Source organism: Protomyctophum bolini (genome assembly GCF_963924005.1).
Source record: "Protomyctophum bolini genome assembly, chromosome: 6".
Lineage (NCBI taxonomy): Eukaryota > Metazoa > Chordata > Actinopteri > Myctophiformes > Myctophidae > Protomyctophum > Protomyctophum bolini.
Genome location: NC_137867.1, coordinates 46,562,276 through 46,579,616, shown reverse-complemented (window position 1 = coordinate 46,579,616; position 17,341 = coordinate 46,562,276). Strand labels below are relative to the sequence as shown.

The 17,341-nt window shown below is 45.0% G+C and overlaps 1 protein-coding gene across 1 annotated transcript in view; it reads left to right on the top strand.

The window, feature by feature from the left end:
- The window catches only part of LOC308317687 (2-oxoglutarate dehydrogenase complex component E1-like), a 64,574-nt gene that overhangs the window by 7,000 nt on the left and 40,233 nt on the right, over positions 1 to 17,341 (top strand). Inside the window, exons 4-7 of the mRNA XM_080766893.1 lie at positions 8,709 to 8,824; positions 9,788 to 9,945; positions 10,326 to 10,472; positions 12,419 to 12,509. Coding sequence (XP_080623019.1) covers positions 8,709 to 8,824; positions 9,788 to 9,945; positions 10,326 to 10,472; positions 12,419 to 12,509 — 512 coding nt within the window. The remainder of the gene's footprint in view (positions 1 to 8,708; positions 8,825 to 9,787; positions 9,946 to 10,325; positions 10,473 to 12,418; positions 12,510 to 17,341) is intronic.

The following is a 17,341-nucleotide window of genomic DNA, read 5'->3' as shown; positions in this document are numbered from 1 at the left end:
GTCTGTGTCTGTCTCTGTTGTTTTTTGGAAGTGCAGCGAGTCTGAGACCCCAGACGCATACGCTACGTCATAACTGTGCGCAGGCTGTGCAGGGCCAACAAAAACAGATCTACAAGCTACAACGCATGTCTGTTTTTACCCGTTGATAGCTTGTAGATCTGTTCCATTTTTGCATGCCATGCAACAGCCATCTATACTATGAGTGCATAACCGAACGAATTATCCAAAACAAAAGACGCTCATTTGTAAGTGAAAGTAAGGAGTAACGAAGCGTGTTTTGGCGGAGTAAATAGTTACTATATTACTATTTCTGCAGAGTAATTCGTTATGCTACTCTTTATTACAGTAATTTATTACAGTAATATGTTACTAGTAACTCTGTATATGTTCGAAACTGAACATGGTGGAACTATTTTTTATTGTATATCTCTCTCTATTATTTTTTATAAATTATGTTGTGTTTTTTTTATTGTGATATGGATTCCTCTGAGTCTGAGGGTTTGGCTGGAATGCCTCAATTGATAAGTGGAAGACTACGGAGTTTTAGATGCTGCAGATCATAAAAATGAATACATTTAAAGGTGAATTACATTCTAGACCTACTGTACAAGCTCATATGAGCTTGTAGATCTGCTATTTTTCAACATAACAGCTAAAGTACAACATGATGCTTAAAACACCAAAAGTGGGTTAAACATGTATGTAACTTTATAATTTTGATAATTTTGTGGGACATAATAGCTGTCTAAAAGTGACATTATTGCTTCAGCACTTGTACCCTCTACCGTCAAGTGGTTAACCCATTCTGGCCGGGAACCCATTTTGGTGTTAGCATCATGTCGTGCTTTAGCTATTGAAAAATAGCAGATCTACAAGCTCATAGCGCGCCACAGAGTGGCGCGCTACGAGCTTGTAGGTCTGCTATTTTTGAAAAATCGAAGAACGACTGACATTTTTAGAATCTGATCTCAGGTCAGAATGGGTTTAATCAGACCAGTGTGTGTCCAGTGGAAACTGGACTCGTATGAATCTGATCTCAGGTCAGAATGGGTTAAGTGTATTACTTGTAGTACAGTAGTACTAGTAGCACTGTATGTATTGTTCTAACGTTGTGTATAGAGGAGCTTTGTTCACAGACCTCCATTCAGACAAAGTCCTTTTGTTGTTGTGTTCTCCACATTGTGAATAGGAATGTTCAGGTGGAAACGCATGGCTTATGCAACACCACTGGTTCTTTCAGTACCTTTCCAGGCCGCGACCCCCATTTTTTGTCAAAATTCCATCTTTTTGCCACACTGACTATAAAAAATGAGTGGACAATAATAATACCAGAGAGACCCATAAAGAGATAGCCCTGAGTGACCAATCCATAACATTAGTCTGTAACTCTGAGTGTTCAAATCAGTGTTGATTTCGTCGACTAAAATGAAAAAATGATCATGCACGCAGTGTTGTTTTTGGTAGCAAATTTCTATTTTAGTTTTAGTCGTTGTCTCTTGAATAGTTTTCACTTAGTTTTAGTCACATTTTTTGTCACCTGGAATGTCTCAGTGTTAGTCTAGTTTTAGTCGACTAAATGTCATACGATTTTAGTCTAAAATGTGTTTTGACAGGCCTTGATGTCGTTGTAATGTTCCTGACATTTTAGTCTAGTTTTTTTAGTCTTAGTCATCATAGATTCGTTTTGATTTAGTTTTGATTTAGTTTTAGTCAGTGAAAAAAGGTAGTCGACAAAAAAAAATCGTCTTAGTTGTAGTTGACGAAAACAACACTGGCACGCACACACGCACGCACAATATCGTGTGGGGTGCCCAGGGACGGATTAACCCCGATGAGGGCCCCTGGGCCGGTAATATTTGCAGGGCCCCCATAGCGCGCGTGCACGCAACATTTTTGTGTTTTTATCATCTTTTTAACCTACATTTAACAAAATCAACAGCCAATGAAGGGCCCCAGAAGCCCTTTTCAGGGCGTCAAACCTAGTACCTCATGGTCCAATTTCCCCAAAGGGCCCCTGATAGCCAAGGGCCCCTCGGCCACGGCCCCACTGGCCCAATGGCTAATTTGTCCCTGGGGGTGCCCTCTGAGGCACTGGCTTACACTACACTATTCCACATCCCAACACTGTTAGCTAATTTAATTAGACCGTGTAAAAAGAAAGAAAGAGAGAGAGAGAGAAGGAAAAAGTCTCCACTCTTATCGCACCTTTTTATGAAGGTTCAAGGCTCGGAAAACACAACGCAGGGAAGCATGACTTCTGTGCGTGTTCTGTGGGTGTGTCGTGCATGTGTGTATGGGCGTGTGCTGTGTTGTGTGTGTGTGTGTGTGTGTGTGTGTGTGTGTGTGTGTAGGTGCTGTGCACATGTATGGGCATTGTGTGTGTGTGTGTGTAGGTGTTGTGCATGTGTATGGGTGTTGTGTGTGCATGTGTGAGCTATGGTGTAGCCATGGGGTCCTTGAGGGAGTTCCAGGGGGTCCCCAGCTAAATGATAGTTTTGAACCAAATGGACCCTTATGGGTCTGTTAACAAATGGGTCTGGAAACAAATGGACCCATCAGGGTCCATTTGGTTCCATTTGTATACTCTCTCAGAGTGAAATTGACATTGATTTTACAATATACATTGGTGGTCCCAGAGATAGTAACAGCCACAGGATCCATTTTGGTTCCTATTCCTATAACTATAGATGATGTGTCTGCATGCAGGGGACCACCTGGAACCCCCTTCAAGGACCCCTGGGGGTCCCCGGACCCGCAGTTTGAGAAGCAATGCTTTAAGGGACCACCACCACCCTGACTGAGAATCAACCTGGGGACCACCGTTGTGTTGGGAGGGGGGGATATACCTTCCATAATATTAAACTCATGTTGCTGTTCTTTGGAACTTACTGTGTGTATATGAGCGAGTAGACACATGCAATTAATTATGGGCACATTTCCTTATAATGGTGACTCAACCAGGCAAACCGGTACAGTTTCCCTTGAGATTCTAACTCTCTTTTCTGTGGAAGTTCTTGACGTCCGACTTCCCAGTAACTGACGGCATCGTATGTCACCACGTCATTTACTGCATTGTTTCTCAACTTGTGGTCAATACAATAAATTAAAATACCAATCTTCCCTTTCCTACATTACTAAATGCATGGTCAGGTAACCACATGCAATACCTTTATGGACCGGTGGTCCACGGACCACCTGTTGAAAACCCATGCTTTACACCACCACTGCATATACAACCAGTAACCTTTTGTCCAGCCTCAGCCCTGAGTTCACCCCCCCCCCCCCCCCACACACACACACACACACACACACACACACACACACACACACACACACACAATGGACTGTGGAAACAGTCCTATTACAGTACATGTCATGACAATTAGCTGCCTATTGACTGCGTCCGTCCCGTTGATAATGGCCACTAAGCCACACAATACTGTCCTCCGACTGGTTCCCAAACAGTGGGTCGGGGACCCATTCGTGGCTCGCGGGGAATACATATTATATGGGTGCCTTTCTTCTTTTTTTGGGGGTTTTGTTTTGAATTATCATTTCAAAACATTAAAGGATTAATAATAATTAATAACAATAATCATGCATTCAAAATAATTTCAATTATTTTTTCTCAGTGATTTCATGCAGAAGATGAGATAATAAAAAGAAAAACTGACAAATTCCATAAATTAGAAAAATACATGTTTAAGCAGTATATAGTGAAAAGTGCTGATCTATAATCTCAAAACATGGATGCGACGTGACGTGTCGTGAGCTTGTAGATCACGGATTTGATTAGGATCTTTTCATTTGTAAATCTCCCCGATCTATCAAACACTATAAAATGATCAGTGTTATCAATTTATCTTACTCCTCCTGGCACAACGTCGGAGCGATACTGTAGTGTACAGTAGGTAGTTTACAGTACAATACTGTAGTGTACAGTAGGTAGTTTAGAAACGGTGCAGTGCATGCTTTGATGATGCCACGTGCTGAAAGTGGGCCACATGCGGCCCCCAACTTCACTCAATGCGGCCCGCATGTTAATATCAGACTACTGATATAGTATTGATTTCAGCTGTTTACAATTCCAAACCCGCTTTAATTACTTCATGACTAGTATTAAATGACTAGTACTTAATGACTAGTATTACAACGTTATTGTCTTTTTGTGTCCAATATAGTTATGTTGGCATTTGAAATTCAATAAAAAGGTTACTTTTCAGGATTCCAATTCAAAAATAGCAAAGAATCGTCTTCCATTGGCCTTCATTGAGTTGAGTGATTGACAGCTGACATGACAAGCCTCTTGTTATGGGTCTCAGGGCTGCTGATCGTACCTCATTGACAAACCTGAACCTGAATAAACGGGGATAAAGACGGAGCAATGAAAAGATTTGACGTGTTGCTTTTCTTTCCAGAATGTAACTGAGGGTAACCGGAAGCTGCGCTCCTTATATTAGGACCCCAGAGAACAATGGGCTAGAACAAACGTTCCGTCCTCACTGCATGTTACACTTTGCTAGTGCAATTAATTCACAGTATAAAATGTAAACCTTCATAAAATGAAATTATTAAATAATTAAACAGACTCTTATAGGTTAGTTTAGGTGTGCTGCCCTGTGGGAGGTTAGGTTAGGGTGAGGGTTTGAGATGGTTAACATCGGTAGACAACTTGACTGCGTGTGCGTGCGTATGTTTTGATTTGTGAGTTATCTTGGCACAGTTCCATGGGTGTGTACGCATAACAAAACCATGATGCTTCTATGCAACGATTGGTATGAAAAACATTGACATGCCAGTGTCGGCTATGGGGATTAATGTGGTTAACACGTACTGTAGGAGGAGAAGATGAGTTCAGACAGTGCCACTGTCTGCTATTCTGTACTGTACTGTACTGTACTGTACTGTACTGTACTGTACTGTACTGTACTGTACTGTACTGTACTGTACTGTACTGTACTGTACTGTACTGTACTGTACTGTAGGTGCAAGTGAGGACTCAGAACTGACTGTGCCTTTATTAGACCATCTCTGTGTCCTGGTCTAAAGTCTAACGCATGCATGCATGCATGCATGTGGTGTGTAGTACCAGCCTCTAAATCTAAGGGGGGTAAAAAGTGTCTGACTTACTTTGGCCCCTGGTCGTGGAATGACCTGACCTGGCTCCAGCCAGGAATCGCTAGCCACGCCCATTAAGAAAATATGTTCTGGAATAATGAAGTGAAAACGAAATGAAAATTCAGACAGAATGAGTGTCAGGCTAGGAATGACCTTCAAGCCAGATTAAAATTGGCCTTGAAAGTTCCCTTGAGAAGTTTCAAAAGGATCGTCTTAACTGTACAGTCCAACACCTGCACATGTTCAGATGTGTATTGTGTACTATAGCCTTTGCATATGCCCATATATTTATTGTTTTTTGGTTCCCGTCCATAAACGTACTTGTGTATTTGTGTGCAAAATGTATTGTATCCGGTTATTGTTAGTGTACTATTTTGGAGTGTTGTTGTACATAGTGTACACATGTATAGGCTTCTGGAGGTGTTTTTCATGGATTTATTGTTTGGCTGTTGTATAACTTTTTTCGCATAACTTCTTCTTTTGTATAACTTCTCCTTTTGCAGTCTGTTGTATAACTTGACATGTACAATGTAGCGTTGAAAGTGTAATTATGTATTCTGCCGCTTGCAGGCCAGTTCCCACTTGAAAAAGAGTCTCGATGTGAAAAAGAGAAGCAGTCTCAATGTGTTTTTCACTGGTTAAATACAAACTGAGTCAGTCCCTCAGTGCAGTCATGTCCCTCAGTCCCTCAGTGCAGTCATGTCCCTCAGTCCCTCAGTGCAGTCATGTCCCTCAGTCCCTCAGTGCAGTCATGTCCCTCAGTCTCAGTGCAGTCATGTCCCCTTAGTGCAGTCATGTCCCTCAGTCCCTCAGTGCAGTCATGTCCCTCAGTCTCAGTGCAGTCATGTCCCTCAGTCCCTCAGTGCAGTCATGTCCCTCAGTCCCTCAGTGCAGTCATGTCCCTCAGTCTCAGTGCAGTCATGTCCCTCAGTGCAGTCATGTCCCTCAGTCCCTCAGTGCAGTCATGTCCCTCAGTCCCTCAGTCCCAGTGTTGTTTTCGATGACTTAATACTATGACGAAAAATGTTCGTCGACTACCTTTTTTCACTGGCGAAAACTGAATAAAAACTAAATGAAAACTAAGCTATGATGACTAAAACTAAGACTAAATATACTGACAATTTCGTCAACAAATAAAAACTGCAACTCAAAAATCAAAATGCATTTTAGTCGACTAAATCAACTGTAGATTTAGTCGACTAAAATATTATGAGTACCACTAAGTGAAGTTTCAGTCCAAAGTCTATGACTAAACTAGAAAAAAGAACAGGTCATTGTTGGTGCATTGAATTGATAGATTGAATAGTTTATTGAACATAAATGTAAAACTCACACCCGTGTGAACTGAGTGGTGCAACTCCTCTCTCTCTCTCTCTCTCTCTCTCTCTCTCTCATAGTGCAGCACTATCTCTCTGTTTCTGGCACAACAGCGCCCCTACTGGTACTAATTGTCATACTGGTGCTCACAGTCACATAGGTGCATGGGTGGGTGAGTTGACGTCACATAGGCATTAGGCGGGTGAACACGGACATTGCTGGTCCTTGGAGTGGTTGCACCACTCAAAAAACAGGGACAGAGTACAGTCATGTGATTCAGTTCAAAAGGGATAGCAGCAAAAAAAAGAAGTCCTTGCGCTCTTGTTTAGGCCCTACTTTTTGTTTGGTGTTATCCCTTTTGAACTGAGTGTTTGACTGTAGTCTGTTGCTGTTTATACATTTGTGACTAAATTTGACTGAGGGACTGCCATTGGATTTTTTTGGAATTTTATCGTTTATGTCACATGAAAGCAGGGAATCATAGCTTCAAATTGACCCACCAGTTTTGGAGATATGGCTTATAGAGTAATGTCTTGCAGAGAAACAGCGAGTTGAGAAAACAGGCTTGAAAGGTTCACTTCTGTGGTCTCTAACATTGCACCTGACCTAGCTACATGTTTGGGCATTTATTTCAAATTTACATTTCAGCTCTCTCTTATTTCAGACATGCTCTAGTATGTGACGAGTCTGCCTGTGCTATTAACTCCTCTGGTGAAAAGCTGTAATTTGCGCGATGGCAGTCTCTCAGTCAAATCTGGTCACATTTGTGTACATTTGAGAAACACCGCTGTACTGTACTGTACTGTACTGTACTGTACTGTACTGTACTGTACTGTACTGTACTGTACTGTACTGTAGGTGCGAAGTGAGAAGTCAGAACTGACTGTGCCTTTATTAGACCATCTCTGTGTCCTGGTCTAAAGTCTAACTGACTAGTCAGTCCCTCAGTGCAGCATGTCCCTGTTATTTAAAGAACACAACCAGATACTACTGTACGTTGACCTATATACAGTAAGCACACACCGCTGCTGGCAATCAAAATCCGTCCGAATTGAACTCAACACTTAACATTTAAACACAAAGAGAGAGTCTCCTTCGTGTCTCCATACAGTATATCTCATATGTCTCCATATGGTCGGCAAATTATCGGCTTGGGAAGGCAACCAAAAACACACACACACACACACACACACACATACACACACATATTATTAATGAGAAATATAATAAGTACTACGGATGATAATCAGTTGAAAAAGTAGCTGCTGTTGAAATGAGGAGAGTGTGTGGTGGTTAGGGAAGAGAGAAAAGGTGATGGTTTATTATGCAAGGCTTTCATTATCTGTCTCTGTCTGCACAGTGTAGGCTGCAGACAGTAACAGCTCGTCAACAGTACCCATGTCTGGGCTCTGGGTGCACTCACTGTCTGAGGCCCTGTTTTTATATGGCCTGCATTCAAAACTTTTACTTAAAGTACAAGTTTTTTAGTTGACACGACTGATTTCAGCCGCGCCACATTTAAAGCTGCAGCCATAAGCAATAATAAGTCAACATTTTAATTACTTTTTTTTATTTGTGTTGGTATTATTCAGACAGCCAGTAATGGGTAGAACCCCCCCTGATGTCCCCCTGATGTCCCCCTGGTTGTCCCCTGATTGTCCCCCTCGTTGTCCCCCTGATGTCCCCCTGATGTCCCCCTGATGTCCCCCTGATTGTCCCCCTCGTTGTCCCCCTGGTTGTCCCCCTGATTGTCCCCCTGATGTCCCCCTGGTTGTCCCCTGATTGTCCCCCTCGTTGTCCCCCTGATGTCCCCCTGATGTCCCCCTGATTGTCCCCCTCGTTGTCCCCCTGGTTGTCCCCCTGATTGTCCCCCTGATGTCCCCCTGGTTGTCCCCCTGGTTGTCCCCCTGATGTCCCCCTGGTTGTCCCCCTGATGTCCCCCTGATGTCACCCTGGTTGTCCCCCTGATTGTCCCCCTGATGTCCCCCTGGTTGTCCCCCTGATGTCCCCCTGATGTCCCCCTGGTTGTCCCCCTGATGTCCCCCTGACGTCCCCCTGATTGTCCCCCTGATGTCCCCCTGGTTGTCCCCCTGATGTCCCCCTGATGTCCCCCTGGTTGTCCCCCTGATGTCCCCCTGATTGTCCCCCTGGTTGTCCCCCTGATGTCCCCCTGATTGTCCCCCTGATGTCCCCCTGATGTCCCCCTGATGTCCCCCTGATGTGGCCCTGGTTGTCCCCCTGATGTCCCCCTGATTGTCCCCATGTCCCCCCAGGTGTGTACGGCCTGGAGGAGTCGGACCTGGAGAAGGTGTTCCGGCTGCCCACCACCACGTTCATTGGAGGCAGTGAGAGTGCTCTGCCCCTCAAAGAGATCATACGCCGCCTAGAGGTACAACACACTCACTGCACCTTCTTCTGGTGCAACTTCTAACCGATGCAATATGGTTGACGATACGATACGATACGATACGATACGTGGACGATATTGGTTCATTATGGCGATACGATCCGATGCGATTCAATGATTTGAAATCGATACAGTAACCATTTAAAATACATTGACATTATTTTAAACTAAGTAATTAAACCCCTGCTTTTCTTTTTTTTTTCTTCTAAAAAATGCTAAATACCACGCACAATAATGTACGTAGTACTGTATAGAGGGTGTGTGCATGCATACAGTGAATGGCAGATCGAGTGGCAAAGTGAGTGATAAAGTTAATTTAATGTTGTTTAAAGTCATTTAATGCAATCAGACAAGACTTTTCTGTGTGGATGTATTTTTTGCCACTCAGTGGGCGTTCCTGCATAACTTCCGGGTACGATGATGATGTCACACGCTTACCCTCTATTGATACAATCGATTATCTGTAGGTTTTAGGTTTATTTATTTAGCATAAAGTACAAAAAACAGACAATAACATATCAAAGAAAGAAAAATACAATGCAAGGAAATGGAAGAAGCCAGAAGGCTTATATGGAATCCTTTCCTGAAGGAAGAGGTCATTGGTTTAAAAGATAAAGAACAGTACATACATCTACAAGTTGTCAAAGGGGGGGCAGCTGTGCAGTAAAGAAATAAAAACACAGACTGCACAAAAAACAGAAATAAACAATACAACAACAAACACACAAAATAAAATATAACGCATAATGTACAGCAAAGCGATTCGATACTGATTATTTGCATTGCAAAACGATACGACACGACACAAAGTCAATGTTGCTGATTTCATTTCGATATACTTTCGATTCTTGAAATTAAAATAAATTTTTCGAAGCAGTTGCTATATCGTTACACCCCTAACACACACACATGCACATCTTCTTCTCTTCTCTCTCTCTCCACCAGATGGCGTACTGCCAGCACATCGGGGTAGAGTACATGTTCATCAACGACGTGGAGCAGTGCCAGTGGATCCGGCAGAGGTTCGAGACCCCCGGCATCTCCACGCGGGTCAGCCTGGAGGAGAAGAGACTGCTGCTGGACCGCATGATACGCTCCACCAGGTCAGTAGAGGATCGAGACCCTATGGCAAAACTTAACTTAAATAATAATCACTATTATGGGTCCATAAAACATTTATTTTCCGCTCTTTTGAATGCATTAATTGCGTACACTATTCGGTGATATATCTTCTGCCTATTCATTCATTTTTAGCCATTTTCTGCCGAAATATTTTCTGCGGCCGAATATTCGGTGCATCACTAGTATTTCTTTCAGCGTATCACAGTTAGTTCAGCTGTGGTTCTGACTTGTAACCAGTTTCTTGTAATAGCTTTTTTGCTTGCTACAAGTAGAATCTTAAGTAAGTAGGAGTCATCCCGGTTTAGCCCGTCATGGTTCTGACTTCTGAAGCAGAGATCCTTGGGTTTTTGTCCAAATGCAGGTTCGAGGAGTTCCTCCAGAGGAAGTGGTCATCGGAGAAGCGCTTCGGTCTGGAAGGATGCGAGTCTCTCATCCCGGCCCTGAAGACCATCATCGACGTGTCCAGCGAGAGGGGGGTGGAGAGCGTCATCATGGGCATGCCACACAGGTACTCCAAACACAACTTAATTATATGCACCGCCATTTAGACTTTGTTTTGCGCTCTGTAGTTTCTCACTGAAGATAATCATCACCTGTGTCACCACCACTGCCCAGCACAACCACACGTCTTATGTTGTTAAAAATACCAATATACAAACTCAACAATGCGTCGGATCGCGACACATTGTGAGCTTACAGTAAATCGTCTATTTTTTTCATATGGCCAACATGTAGGGCAGAAGTGGTTAATGTATGTTTTCTAATAATCCAATCTACAAACGAACTATGTAGTAACTAAAAGTTGTCATTGTAAGTATGTTTTTATTTATAAAGCACCTTTCTTAACAAGGTTACAAAGTGCTGTACAGTGAACATAATAAAACAGGACAGTGTAATGATACATTCTACAAAGAGTACAACGAGCAATAAGAACAACATAATCAAGGTCAAATGACATCAGGAAAATGTTTCCAGAATAAAAACGTTTTCAACAAACTCTTAAAATTATTGACAGACTCAGCGTTTTTTAACCCATTCTGAACGGGAACCCGTTTTGGTGTTAGCATCATGTTATGCTTTAGCTATTGAAAAATAGCAGACCTACAAGCTCGTAGCGCGCCACTCGGTGGATTTGAAAAATTGAAGAACGACTGTGACATTTTTAGAATCTGATCTCAGGTCAGAATGGGTTAATCAGACCAGTGTGTGTCAAGTGGAAACCTCGTATGAATCTGATCTCAGGTCAGAATGGGTTGATCAGACCCAGTGTGTGTCCAGTGGAAACCTCGTATGAATCTGATCTCAGGTCAGAATGGGTTAAAGTGCAAGGTAGTGTAGTAAAAGTAGAATATGTGCAGCCTCTGAGATGTGGTGGAGCACTGAGAATTGGAAATACTCCAGTAAAGTAAAAAAAAACATGAATAAATAAAAAAAAGCACTTGAAGCCTGGGCCGTGGCTCAGCGGTCCAGGCACCTTGGCTGGTAATCCAGACAGTGTGTCGCGGGTTCGACTCCCGATCCCCACGCCCTTTACTGCATGTCTCCCCCCCCCCCCCCCCCCCCCCATCTCTCTCCCCATTTCCTGTCAGCCTACTGTCCTACTGTCCCTCCATAAAAAATATAAAATAAAGGCGAAAGCTACAACAAAATAAACACTTGAGTAAATGTACTTGGTTCGTTTTACACCAGTGCGCTATGGAAGCATAAAGCTGCCATAATTCAAATGAAATGGCAAATACGAAAAGTCAATTGAAATAAGAGAAATGCTTTTTCATTTAAAAAAAAAAATGCCCCGCAAATTAGTGGGCAATATTATACAATGAAAATGCAATTTTAGATAATTCAAATGAAATAAGAGAAATGCTTTTTAACCTTCAGATATTGAACGCATTTTTGTGAAAATATAATGCAATAGCATTTATACATTTCATCTCCAGGTGTGCTCATCATTCTATGACGGAATGAAAAATCAAAAGCAAATCAACATTGCATTTTCATTTTCGAATTGGCGTGTGTACGATTTGAAAAGGAAAATGCAATGCGTTCGACTCCTGATCCCCACAGCCTTTACTGCATGTCTCCCCCCCCCCCCCCATCTCTCTCCCCATTTCCTACTGTCTGTCCCTCCATAAAAAATATGAAATAAAGGCGAAAGCCACAAAGAAAATAAACACTTGAGTAAATGTACTTAGTCTATTTTTTTCATATGGCCAACATGTAGGGCAGAAGTGGTTAATCCATTTTGACCTGCGATCAGATTAAAAAAAATGTCTTCTAGATCCTGACAGTTTTCTGTAAAAAGCTATGTTTCTATGTCAGTCGTTCTTCAGTCGATTTAAAATAAATAGCAGACCGACAAGCTCGTAGCGCGCCACTCGGTGGCGCGCTATGAGCTTGTAGATCTGGTATCTTTCAATAGCTAAAGCATAATGCCACGCTGTGTGTTTTCTCCAGGGGCAGACTGAACGTGTTGGCCAACGTGATCCGCAAGGAGCTGGACCAGATCTTCTGTCAGTTCGACTCCAAGCTGGAAGCCGCGGACGAGGTCTGGACAGAGAACACTGAAGCTATGTTTCTATGTCAGTCGTTCTTCTTCGATTTTTCCAAAAATAGCAGACCTATACAAGCTCGTAGCGCGCCACTCGGTGGCGCGCTGTGAGCTTGTAGATCTGCTATTTTTCAATAGCTAAAGCATGACATAATGTTAACACCAAAAAGGGGCTCCCGCCCCAAAATGGGTTATATGATCGGCTCTCTCTGCTAGATTGTAACAGTGGTGTTTTTGTTTTTTAATATATTTTTCATCCCACGATTTTGTAACCCATTTTTCACCCCTGTGTCAATCATCTACTGTGATCCTGGGCTCTACACACCCTCCACCAACCTAGTCCCCATATATGGGGGACAAGGGGAGAGCAACGGACTTGAACTCATGCTTCCTTCATGCCTGAGTGTCCAAGTTGCTCCTTTACACCTGACAGTGGTGTTTTTGGCAGCAAATTTTGATTTTTAGTTTTAGTCACATTTTAGTCACCTGGAATGTTTTAGTTTTAGTTGAGTAAATGTCATAAGATTTTAGTCGACTAAATCTGCAGCTGATTTAGTTGACAAAAATGTGTTTTAGTCATATTGATGCCGTCGTAATGGCTGTTTTTACACTTGCTGAAAATAGCTGATCTACAAGCGCTGCGACACGTTGTGATCTCTTGTCCACTAGTCCCTTCCTATAACATTTTAGTCTAGTTTTTATTTGATGACTAAATTGTCAGTATACTGTATTTAGTCTTAGTTTTCAGTGGAAAAAAGGTAGTCGACGAACATTTTTCGTCTTAGGGCCGATTCATACTCCTATTTTACCGCTGTTTCGCCGAAATTATTTTGGCTCGTCAGAACATTTCAGTAGCACCGAAGAGTCGACTTTAGGACGGTACCCGCCCCACCGAACCTCAGATGACGTCGTAGGCTCTTCTACAGAGCCGAACCCACTTTTATTGGGCTCTAAAATAGGAGTATGAATCGGCCCTTAGTTTTAGATCCACAAAATCAACACTGGTTCTTCTAAAGTACATCCAGCTCTTGGCCTTCTCTCCGTTCCCCTCTCCAGGGTTCTGGTGACGTGAAGTACCAGAACCCTGGTTCAGAACACTGGTTCTGATAACTACATCCTCTTGGGCCTTCTCTCCGTTCCCCTCTCCAGGGTTCTGGTGACGTGAAGTACCAGAACCCTGGTTCAGAACACTGGTTCTGATAACTACCTCCTCTTGGGCCTTCTCTCCGTTCCCCTCTCCAGGGTTCTGGTTCTTCTAACTACCTCCTCTTGGGCCTTCTCTCCGTTCCCCTCTCCAGGGTTCTGGTGACGTGAAGTACCAGAACCCTGGTTCAGAACACTGGTTCTGATAACTACCTCCTCTTTGGCCTTCTCTCCGATCCCCTCTCCAGGGTTCTGGTTCTTCTTCTAACTACCTCCTCTTGGGCCTTCTCTCCGTTCCCCTCTCCAGGGTTCTGGTTCTTCTTCTAACTACCTCCTCTTGGGCCTTCTCTCCGTTCCCCTCTCCAGGGTTCTGGTTCTTCTTCTAACTACCTCCTCTTGGGCCTTCTCTCCGTTCCCCTCTCCAGGGTTCTGGTTCTTCTTCTAACTACCTCCTCTTGGGCCTTCTCTCCGTTCCCCTCTCCAGGGTTCTGGTGACGTGAAGTACCAGAACCCTGGTTCAGAACACTGGTTCTGATAACTACCTCCTCTTGGGCCTTCTCTCCGTTCCCCTCTCCAGGGTTCTGGTGACGTGAAGTACCAGAACCCTGGTTCAGAACACTGGTTCTGATAACTACATCCTCTTGGCCTTCTCTCCGTTCCCCTCTCCAGGGTTCTGGTGACGTGAAGTACCAGAACCCTGGTTCAGAACACTGGTTCTGATAACTACCTCCTCTTGGGCCTTCTCTCCGTTCCCCTCTCCAGGGTTCTGGTGACGTGAAGTACCAGAACCCTGGTTCAGAACACTGGTTCTGATAACTACATCCTCTTGGCCTTCTCTCCGTTCCCCTCTCCAGGGTTCTGGTGACGTGAAGTACCAGAACCCTGGTTCAGAACACTGGTTCTGATAACTACCTCCTCTTGGGCCTTCTCTCCGTTCCCCTCTCCAGGGTTCTGGTGACGTGAAGTACCAGAACCCTGGTTCAGAACACTGGTTCTGATAACTACCTCCTCTTGGGCCTTCTCTCCGATCCCCTCTCCAGGGTTCTGGTTCTTCTAACTACCTCCTCTTTGGCCTTCTCTCCGTTCCCCTCTCCAGGGTTCTGGTGACGTGAAGTACCAGAACCCTGGTTCAGAACACTGGTTCTGATAACTACATCCTCTTGGGCCTTCTCTCCGTTCCCCTCTCCAGGGTTCTGGTGACGTGAAGTACCAGAACCCTGGTTCAGAACACTGGTTCTGATAACTACCTCCTCTTGGGCCTTCTCTCCGTTCCCCTCTCCAGGGTTCTGGTTCTTCTAACTACCTCCTCTTTGGCCTTCTCTCCGTTCCCCTCTCCAGGGTTCTGGTGACGTGAAGTACCAGAACCCTGGTTCAGAACACTGGTTCTGATAACTACATCCTCTTGGGCCTTCTCTCCGTTCCCCTCTCCAGGGTTCTGGTGACGTGAAGTACCAGAACCCTGGTTCAGAACACTGGTTCTGATAACTACCTCCTCTTGGGCCTTCTCTCCGTTCCCCTCTCCAGGGTTCTGGTGACGTGAAGTACCAGAACCCTGGTTCAGAACACTGGTTCTGATAACTACCTCCTCTTGGGCCTTCTCTCCGATCCCCTCTCCAGGGTTCTGGTTCTTCTAACTACCTCCTCTTTGGCCTTCTCTCCGTTCCCCTCTCCAGGGTTCTGGTGACGTGAAGTACCAGAACCCTGGTTCAGAACACTGGTTCTGATAACTACATCCTCTTGGGCCTTCTCTCCGTTCCCCTCTCCAGGGTTCTGGTGACGTGAAGTACCAGAACCCTGGTTCAGAACACTGGTTCTGATAACTACCTCCTCTTGGGCCTTCTCTCCGTTCCCCTCTCCAGGGTTCTGGTGACGTGAAGTACCAGAACCCTGGTTCAGAACACTGGTTCTGATAACTACCTCCTCTTGGGCCTTCTCTCCGATCCCCTCTCCAGGGTTCTGGTGACGTGAAGTACCAGAACCCTGGTTCAGAACACTGGTTCTGATAACTACATCCTCTTGGGCCTTCTCTCCGTTCCCCTCTCCAGGGTTCTGGTGACGTGAAGTACCAGAACCCTGGTTCAGAACACTGGTTCTGATAACTACATCCTCTTGGGCCTTCTCTCCGTTCCCCTCTCCAGGGTTCTGGTGACGTGAAGTACCAGAACCCTGGTTCAGAACACTGGTTCTGATAACTACATCCTCTTGGGCCTTCTCTCCGATCCCCTCTCCAGGGATCTGGTTCTTCTTCTAACTACATCCTCTTGGGCCTTCTCTCCGTTCCCCTCTCCAGGGTTCTGGTGACGTGAAGTACCAGAACCCTGGTTCAGAACACTGGTTCTGATAACTACATCCTCTTGGGCCTTCTCTCCGATCCCCTCTCCAGGGTTCTGGTTCTTCTAACTACCTCCTCTTGGGCCTTCTCTCCGTTCCCCTCTCCAGGGTTCTGGTGACGTGAAGTACCAGAACCCTGGTTCAGAACACTGGTTCTGATAACTACATCCTCTTGGGCCTTCTCTCCGATCCCCTCTCCAGGGTTCTGGTGACGTGAAGTACCAGAACCCTGGTTCAGAACACTGGTTCTGATAACTACATCCTCTTGGGCCTTCTCTCCGATCCCCTCTCCAGGGTTCTGGTGACGTGAAGTACCAGAACCCTGGTTCAGAACACTGGTTCTGATAACTACATCCTCTTGGGCCTTCTCTCCGATCCCCTCTCCAGGGTTCTGGTTCTTCTTAACTACCTCCTCTTGGGCCTTCTCTCCGATCCCCTCTCCAGGGTTCTGGTGACGTGAAGTACCAGAACCCTGGTTCAGAACACTGGTTCTGATAACTACATCCTCTTGGGCCTTCTCTCCGATCCCCTCTCCAGGGTTCTGGTGACGTGAAGTACCAGAACCCTGGTTCAGAACACTGGTTCTGATAACTACATCCTCTTGGGCCTTCTCTCCGATCCCCTCTCCAGGGTTCTGGTTCTTCTTAACTACCTCCTCTTGGGCCTTCTCTCCGATCCCCTCTCCAGGGTTCTGGTGACGTGAAGTACCAGAACCCTGGTTCAGAACACTGGTTCTGATAACTACATCCTCTTGGGCCTTCTCTCCGATCCCCTCTCCAGGGTTCTGGTGACGTGAAGTACCAGAACCCTGGTTCAGAACACTGGTTCTGATAACTACATCCTCTTGGGCCTTCTCTCCGATCCCCTCTCCAGGGTTCTGGTGACGTGAAGTACCAGAACCCTGGTTCAGAACACTGGTTCTGATAACTACATCCTCTTGGGCCTTCTCTCCGATCCCCTCTCCAGGGTTCTGGTGACGTGAAGTACCAGAACCCTGGTTCAGAACACTGGTTCTGATAACTACATCCTCTTGGGCCTTCTCTCCGATCCCCTCTCCAGGGTTCTGGTTCTTCTTAACTACCTCCTCTTGGGCCTTCTCTCCGATCCCCTCTCCAGGGTTCTGGTGACGTGAAGTACCAGAACCCTGGTTCAGAACACTGGTTCTGATAACTACATCCTCTTGGGCCTTCTCTCCGATCCCCTCTCCAGGGTTCTGGTGACGTGAAGTACCAGAACCCTGGTTCAGAACACTGGTTCTGATAACTACATCCTCTTGGGCCTTCTCTCCGATCCCCTCTCCAGGGTTCTGGTTCTTCTTCTAACTACCTCCTCTTGGGCCTTCTCTCCGTTCCCCT